The 9,125-nt window shown below is 41.8% G+C and overlaps 1 protein-coding gene across 1 annotated transcript in view; it reads left to right on the top strand.

The window, feature by feature from the left end:
- The first annotated feature begins 2,596 nt into the window (after positions 1–2,596).
- The window catches only part of RSPO2 (R-spondin 2), a 130,799-nt gene continuing 124,270 nt past the window's right edge, over positions 2,597–9,125 (top strand). The window contains exons 1-2 of the mRNA XM_066578985.1: positions 2,597–2,921; positions 3,158–3,391. Coding sequence (XP_066435082.1) covers positions 3,298–3,391 — 94 coding nt within the window. The 5' untranslated portion in view covers positions 2,597–2,921; positions 3,158–3,297. The remainder of the gene's footprint in view (positions 2,922–3,157; positions 3,392–9,125) is intronic.

The raw sequence follows: 9,125 nt of genomic DNA, 5'->3' as shown, positions 1-9,125 counted from the left end.
AAAAAAAAAAAAAATCGCACGTTTGAATATAACTAGAGATGAGCGAGTATACTCGTTTCGAGTAATTACTCGATCGAGCACCGCGATTTTCGAGTACTTCTGTACTCGGGTGAAAAGATTCGGGGGCGCCGGGGGTGGCGTGGCGGAGCGGGGTGGGTAGCCACAGGGAACAGGGGGAGCCCTCTCTCTCTCCCTCTCCTCCCCACTTTCCGCTGCAACCCCCCACTCACCCACGGCGCCCCCGAATCTTTTCACCCGAGTACGGAAGTACTCGAAAATTGCGGTGCTCGGGCGAAAAAGAGGTGTGGCCGAGTAGGTTCGCTCATCTCTAAATATAATCTTTAATAAAATATGCTTTATTTCCGTCTGATTTTGTTCTGATTTTTAAAGGGATTGTCTCATCATGTAATGGCCACCCAGAAAAAGGAAAGCAGAATAGATATTAGACAAAGTGGTGCAGTACTCTCCTAGTGCCACTGCTACTTTGCAGGGTTTACGTTAGACCGTGGCATTAGATGTATATTCTAGTGATATACTCCCAATGTTTGTGATGAGACGACTTCGTTAGGGCTCATGCACATGGCTGTATATTCATTCCATGCGACCGTCTTTCACGGATGTCACACGGGCCCTTTATAACCAATTAGGCTAAACACACGGGCATTTTTGGCATGTGGACGCAGCATATCCTATTCTGGTATGTATCATGGACCGGAATCAGACATGCAATATCCACTACCCGCAGCACATGGATCTGTGTCCGTGTGACGTGAGACTCACATATGCTTGTGTGTATGAGCCCTTAAGGCTAGGAAGTTGCGGTGTTTTATGCTCTGCAATTATCTCATGAGCAGTGAAGTTACAGGTACGTTAAAAACCCAGATTCCAGTATATAGGGACTGGGGGTTTATTCACATGGATGTAGTCCTGCTGAGTCTGCAAAAATTAGATGCAAGAAATCTAAATAGCACAGGAACACATCTATTAGCACTGAATGATCTATTCTAGTCTGAAAATTGGGAGCGGAATAAAGTCGGCTACGGCGATCGGAAAAAAAATGCATGTATGAACAACCTTATTGACTATTGGGGGTCCATGTGAAGTTTACAGGACGAGGACGTGAATTAGTCCTTATAGCTATGGAAGAAAAAGTTTTTACATTGGCAGTTACAGGGTTAAAATATAGTTGCTGAAATTTTAGTGCCTCATTAGCAGGAACCAACAGCAGAAAATGCCACGATCATGCAGTAATAAGAACAATGTCATGCGCTGTAAGACGTTTCAGGACAAATGGATGGGCAGAGATTGGCAGGGCATGCTGAAATTTATAGTACCAGGTTAATTGGGGGCAACACATGCTGCAAGTCTTAATCCTATAATAATAGGCATTTATAGGGTAAAGTCATGCTACAGTATCAGATGGTTGCAGCGACTGCTAAACATCTAGTATCACATTAGCTGAAACCACAAAGGCTGAGGAATTCTGCATTTCTTAAAGGGTAAATGAAATCTAAGGCAATGGAGGGACATAATCCTTACGGCTTCACACAGGCATATTTGCACATGCAGAATTTACATGCGCAATATGCAGAGAATAGAACCCATTGATTTCAATGGGCGCAATAAAAAATGGAGCGTGCTCTATTTGTGTGCACTTTTGCGCACCAAATGTCCCCATGGAAGTCGATGGGAGGTACACAAATGTGCACTCAATATGCGTGCAGATGCTCAATAAGCTGCACAATTCCATGAAAAAAAAACTAAGTAGCCTTTAAAATCGGGGCGTGGTAGTGTCCCATGCGCAAAAACCCTGCCCTGTGCGAAACGTACCGTTAAAAACGCCAATCACACAGACGTATATGCACATGAAAACTTTGCACGCGTAATATGCAGAGAATAGAAGACATTGATTTCAATAGGTTCATGCACAGTCGCGTATTTTGCGCGCACAATTCCATCATGCAAAAAAAAAATACGCATCTTCTATTTTCCTGCGCATTTGTGCAGGAAAATAGAACATATGAAACTAATTAGGCTGATTAACCATTTCAATGCACGGGACAGTGGTTGGAGATTTTTTTATGTGCGCGAATGTGCACGATTTGCGCTTGCAGTATAAAATGCAGTTGGGAGCACAAATATGCAACGTCAACGTGCAAATATGTGAATCCAGCAATGAAAGGGTTAAATAAATTGAGACTGCAATATAGAGTTATAAATGCAGCTCCTTCATGACAAAGGGATGGGCATGCTGTGGCATCAGGACAAAACTGGGCATCCTGGAACTTTTAGTACCTTATTAGCTGGGGACTGATTGCAAGTCTGTTTGAAGGGTTAATGCATGCATAGTAATTGATGGGCTGGTTATAAGCAGGGTGTGCTGAAGCTTTTAGTACTACAGCAGCCAGCATGCAGTGTGAGCACCCTTTAGGGGTCAGCTACTACTGCATTCTGCTAGACTTGAAGTTTTGTAATGTAGAGGATGGTGTAGGTGAGCATGCTGTGTAATAAGGGGAGGGGAGGAGGAGGAGGATCGCTGTGCAGGGCATTGCTTTATTTAGGACTCCTGGATGCTGTGTGTGCGGAGGACCAGAGGACTACATACAGTACTGGAGCATCAGACCTGCCTGCAGACCACTAGACCCTCCACAGGCTGCAGCAACAGGGCATGATCAGAAGCAGACATACATCATCTGAGTGTATACAGCAACTCCGCTCTGCTACTCTGTGGATTTGGAATTGCCGGGAGGATTGCAATTAATGCACCCCATCAGAAACCAGGATCCCCCTCACCTACTGAAGTAGCACTGGATCTTTAAACTTTAAGCACCCCCATGTATTATCTGGCCAGACACTTAACTGCGATCTGATGTGATCCATTCCTGCAGTGATCCAAACCTTCAGCTTCCCGACTTTACAAGGTGAGTTGAGACTTTTTTTTCTTAAAGGAGCCTTTAGTATAAATGTGGCAGGTGACCCTATAGTCCACTTACCTGGATCCCTTTAATGACCCCCTCCCTATTTAGGGAAATTAGTGTTGCAAAAACATTTGTCGGGTGCGTTAATTAATTGTGTGCACATAGTAGTGGGGAGATGGGGCAAATGCAATCTGTAAAAAGTGTTGAAAAGTTTTTTTTCTTTTCTCTTGCACCCACAGGCTGTACTAGTTTTCTCCGGAGATGGAAGTTTGGATGAGTGATTGGATCCTGCGCCCACTTCTAAGCGTGTAATCCTATTTACCTTGAGGACTGTTACATTGTATTTATTACTATTCTTTGCTTTTGATCACCTGCACAAATGCAATTCAGACTCTTTTCATTTGCTCTTATCATCCTGAACTGTGTGGATTACAGCCACTGCCAAACCAACCGCTGGAGAAGGAGCAAAAGAGGTCAGTGCTGGGGTGACACTTCGGGTTGGGGAATGGATCTGGATGCAAACGGTCATTTATATTGAAGTAACAGAGCTAAATCTGGGACTTTAGTAAAAAAAAATGTAATAACTTGCTTAACTGCAGCTCTATGTCAAACTACAGATAACACAACCTGCTAGGATGTAGCAGAGCTGAGTTGAGATTCTAAGCATCTGGCATAGAGTTCGATGCTGCTGTCTGTAATGAGCTTGTGTTTAATGAACGCTTAGGAAAGTGCATTACTCTTTTGGAACAATAGGTGGAGTAATGCTATATGGTAACATCTAATAGGAATGCACTTGTATTCTTGTATTGCTACCATTTCATGGTTTTTGCAGGTATATATTGTAAATGGTTCTTTAATAAAATCATTGCAATGGGAGATTATAATATTTGTAAAGCCTCCAACATACTAGTGTTTTTATTTATTTTTTATTGCTTTTTTTAACGTCCAATACACTGGCAAAAAACAAAAAGAAAAAAATGGATGACAGCGTACAAACCCATAATAATCAATGGGGCAGCACACAGACTGCTTGCAAAATACTTTTCAAACATCCTATTCTTGTCCGTATCACGGACGACTATTAGTATATGCAAATGCTTGTCACTGTGCGGGCAGCAGCTGTATCAGACAGCACATGGACAGGTATCAATGTGAGTTGGACCTAAGCCTCCTGGATGCAACTTGGGCACACCGTAGTGTGCAACTGGCCTAAGGCAGGCGAGTTGTATGTTTTAGGCTATACTCACATAGGCAAGTGCGATATAGGTCAGTGAAAATCGAAGCGTTTTCATGAATGTGCAATGCCTTTTGCGATAAATTGTGCATTTTTGCACCAGATTTACATGTTGCTTTCACACACGGGGGAAAACCAATTGCTTGTGGTCCCAATAGTAAAATGCTCGAAAAACGGATTGCATGGCATGGGAGTGCGATGCTGTTTGTTTTTTTTTTTGTTTTTTTTTAATTTTTAAAGCAGAATTGCACAGGAATGAGCGATGCTGCAATTTTTCACTACCTCGGACTGTCGTTCCAAGATAAATATTGAAACTATTGGTCATTTTTCAGAAGTGATTTCTGTCCTTATCGCAACTGGGCAGAAGTTGCGTGTGAAAATCGTCTGCATTAAGACTGCCCATGGTCTTTCATGCTCAGAGACTTCCTTATCTTTATAGAGAATATAGCATAGACTCTGCTTCACTCTTCTATTTCCTATGAAGTCACTTGCATGGGGAAGACCAGGATGTTTCTTCATGGCCAGAAGTGGTCAAATGTGCAACTGCGTCGGGTGCTGCGCTCTGAGTACAGCCCCTGTGAATGTAGCAGTGCTGGACTTGTCAACTAACTCCTCAGGACTACATGCGGTCTATGGTATCTTAGCGGGATAACTTGGAGGGAGGCGGGTGCCTGTAAATAAACAGTTAACACATGTTGGCACCTTATCTTTGACAAACTGCTCTTCTGTATCTGTATATGACTATTTTTTTTACTTGATGCGCCCATAAGACCTGCACATGTTTTCGTAGGATGTTTTTATTTCCACTTGACTATGAGTGAAACTGAATCCTATGTAGAGACCACAAACAGCTCCGGTCTGGGTCTCTGGGAACATTCAGTATTTTCTCCAGCTCTTCCAAAACACATTAGGTCATTCATGTGCGATGTATGAAAAACCTGATTGACTACAGGTGACTATGTGTGGGTTTATATATAGTGGGGTGCACTCATGCCACTTACAATGAGATGTATTGAGTTTTTAGGGTAACACATTGGTTCCAATATAAGATGTCTATTTCAAGGGCTTTCCTTTTGTATGGCTGCTGGGATCCCGGTTGAGCCTGAGAATCAGGTTCCCCATTCCTGGAGGAAAGTCGGCTGCACACACAAGGTTGCTCTCTTGGAACAAATGGGAGACATGGAAATGGTTGAGTGCTGGGTGGATGCTTTATCAATCCCTTTTTAGCTTTGTGCTATACCAGAGGGGTAGTTGGCTGTGCAAAGGTCTAGTTACTCTAACATGCTATCAAATCTATTGGATTATAGTAGCTTTGTGGATCAATTTAAGAACATTGGTTGAGGCAAGTCCAAGTAATGTATGAGACATTGCAAAAACTTGGTCACCGTTGGCCTGGGGGTTATTATTTGGCTTTCCTCCAAACTAGAGAAATTGAACTATATGGACACATTTCCTTTTTTCTTTGTTTTTTAACCCGTTGACTCTTTCTTCATTGTATTTCTTTCTGCTAACTGTATAATATGCAACATTCTAAGAAATGCACGCTCCTTCTCAGAAGTCGTGACGAAGTTCACAAAAGAACATCTCAATCTGGAAAAAACCTAAAAACTGAAATTCATACAAGTAACAAAGATCAACTAATGCGTTGTTGTGGTTATTGGGAAAGACTCCTAGTGCGATCTCCTAGTGGTGGTCCCAGTTGGCATCTCTCGATTGTATTGGACTACACTCTTGGCAGTCATTTTCTTTAGATCATTATCTTACTATTGCCTTTCCAGTGAAAATTGCTTTTCCCATCAAGCTTTACGTAGTCTTTTTACCTGCTTAATTTAATAAGCCTAAATAAATGCAAGTTCTGCAGTTGAGTTTTTGTGGCTGGCTGTTTGGACAGAGGCATTAAAAAGTGAATAATATACTAGTAATATCAAAATCCTGCAGAAAACTAAGTAAGGTGGGCAATGTCAAGGAATTGGGTAAAACGTAATCTTCAGCTCATAAAGACTTTCTCAGACTGAAGTATTGCATTCCTATTTAACTGTTCGGATGATGGTTGTAATGCCCAGACTTCCACACTTTGCATGTAAAACTAGATGTGTCACCTATGGGTGATCTAAGTTTGGAACCTGCTCTCCATTGAAATGTGATGGTAGCACGTATGTCCCAACTGTACAGGGTGTGTTGAAATATAATAGTTTATTAATAAAATATCTGCCTGGGTGGTCACTGTTCCGGATCTCTCACAAGAGAAGTGTTCCTGCATTAGAGAAGCAGCATGTTCGCGTGGTGTTCCTGACAAACTCTACATGAGCCCACTGCTGGGAATATTATTGAAGGCAAAGGCATCATTAATCTCAATGACCGAAGCCTTTGCTGGTCAGAGGAACAGAGCTGCCAGCTTTAGTTCTCTCTGATGTTCACTCTACATGAGCTAGACACCTCACTTATCCTAGTATCCAAGCTGTTTTTCTTGCAATGGACTTGAAATCTAGATGTCTAGGGATTACCTATTGTAGTTGAAGTAAGGAAATGTGTGCATAGTGATGTAGTAGAGGAACATCAAGACTAATTTTAGTTAACTCGGCAGACACCATTTCTCAGACGTTCATCTCCACTTATGATGATGAATGATCAAATCTAATGAGATACAATATTTGTTGGTGTGCATTGACTTAAGTAGTGAATGTAGTGCCCAGACTAGCTAAAGCAGGATTATTTGCATGGGTGGATCATAAACCCATCCCATAGAAACCAAATGAAGGTCAAACCATAAACCCTTTTAATGCTTAGCTCTCAAACCCAAACTGAGCTTTTAGCAAAGTTCTACCCAAAACGGGGCTCTACTGGTTTGGTTTGCTGAACACTGGTATCTAAGAGCCATAAAAGCCCTGTATAACACTGAGTGTTATACAGGGCTTTTATGGCTCCTAGACCCTGTTCTACACTAGTTTTAGAGGTATTGGTAAACTTCTGGGTCGGTTTGAACTAATTTGGACCGAACTTTTTGCAAAAGTTTGGCAAACCAACAGAGTTCTTCAAAAGTTTGCTCATCGCTAGTTGGAAGAATCCAATCCTCTGCTCTTTGGAATTATGTACAGAATTCAGGTCCCTTCCTAGTATAAGGGGCATGGTCTGGATTAGAAAGGTGCCCTGATTCACTATAGGAATTCTTAGGCTCCTAGGAAGAGCAAGTCTCATAGCAGACGCACTCAAGGTGTAGTCTGAGAGGACTTTGCTTCTATGTAAGTGCTATACAACTGTTTTCTTAATCTACTATGCGGCTTTAAGTTCTACCTACTCCAAGACGCCTACAATAAACACTGAAATAGTCACTTGAATGAGGCTGATCCACCCCTGCTTCCCTACCAATCTGTAGTCTTGACTTAACATCCTCAGCGAACTGTATTGATCAGTGCAAAAGTGTGTTAACTTGCAATGCATTGCAGTTCTTAATAAGCTTAGGATATCAGGAGTTAATATATCGGAGCTCCTCCTTCAAATTTCACAGCCAATAACCATAAACCCATCTCTCTGAAGTCACATAGGAGAACGAATTGAAGAATTTTCGAACAAAGCAAGGTATGTGTTCTCTACGGGTTCTTGCATAAGCAACAATAAACCTTTTTGTTTTAAGATACAGCCAAGTCCTTTCAGGCTATTCCGAAGTCTCCAGACCCAATAAGAATATATCCTCTTGAGATATCTTGGTATAGTTTGGTAATGCCTTTTACTATCTATGGCTAGGATTATATGGAGAATGGCTGAATGTTTCTAGTGCATGGAAATTCTTTCTTCTTTTCTTCCGTTCAAATCTTAGAAGCAGCTTTTAAGCCTCCGTTTTGACTCTACTTGGAGTCTTCTTGATATTTCGAATGCATTAAGTCTGCTTACTTTGAGCCGCAATGGAACAATGATTTACAACATTAATAATGGAGCTGTGTAAGATTTTGTAATGTCTTATGATGTGTATGTTTATAATGCAGCATCGCTAGGCTCATTGGGGTTTGGCAATGAAGTAAAACCATTAGGGTGCTTATTTCTGGCAAGAACAAACTCTTTAAATATTAATATCTAAGGTTTTTCTTATAGAGTAAAGCAGATCTGACTGGTGTTTTAAAGGGGTTTTGCAGGTTTTTTACTATTGATGCTATATCCTAAAGATAGGGCATCAATAGTTGATTAGCAGGCGGTTTGCCGCTTGGGTACCCCAACTATCAGCTGGTCACCGGGCTAACTGTCGGTGTGGATAATGCTGGACACAGGCAGTACTATCAATGTTGCAGTGGTCCCATTTGGTACTACAGGCACAACTCCCATTGAATTCAATAAGGGCTGTGATTGCAGTAATAAGCTGGGCTCCGACAATATGGACAGTGCAATCTGATTAAACAGCTGTCCGCACTGACAATGGGCAATGCAATCAGCTGAAGAAGAAGCCAACTGGCAATTTAACTATTGATGCCCTTTCCTGAGGATTGGTCATTAATGGTAAAAATCCAGGATAACTCCTTTTTTGAAGGGGTGGAGGGGGTTCAGGTTTTGTGCATGGGTTTTCATCCCCTTGATACATTGTGAGAACTCTCAAGCCAACAGTTGGCTGTACATAGATGCATTTTCAAAAACAACCAATGTTTAGTTAGTGAGACTATCAGACTGTCCTACCTGATGATCCTACAATGGGCCCAATCGCTCATAAACTGCATGGCCCCAAAGGTCTAGCAGAAGATAATCTCATTTGGAGCTGACTTTATAACCAATAACCAGACATCCTAATAAATTTTATTGAAGTTCTGCATGTGCACTGATATCAGAAATGATGTAAAAGTGGACATGCACATGTCCTGTGTACACAGTGGATGGACCCTCCAGAATCATTTCCTCTGGTGGGCTCAAGGAACTTCAGAATGACGATGAGGAAGCTGACCTCCTCCTGGAAATGAAAAGGCATGAATCTCTTGGGTAAACATCAGAGGAGT

The sequence above is a fragment of the Eleutherodactylus coqui genome, chromosome 9, assembly GCF_035609145.1.
Source record: "Eleutherodactylus coqui strain aEleCoq1 chromosome 9, aEleCoq1.hap1, whole genome shotgun sequence".
Lineage (NCBI taxonomy): Eukaryota > Metazoa > Chordata > Amphibia > Anura > Eleutherodactylidae > Eleutherodactylus > Eleutherodactylus coqui.
The sequence above is the reverse complement of the archived record's forward strand: the minus strand, read 5'-3'. Positions and strand labels throughout refer to the sequence as shown.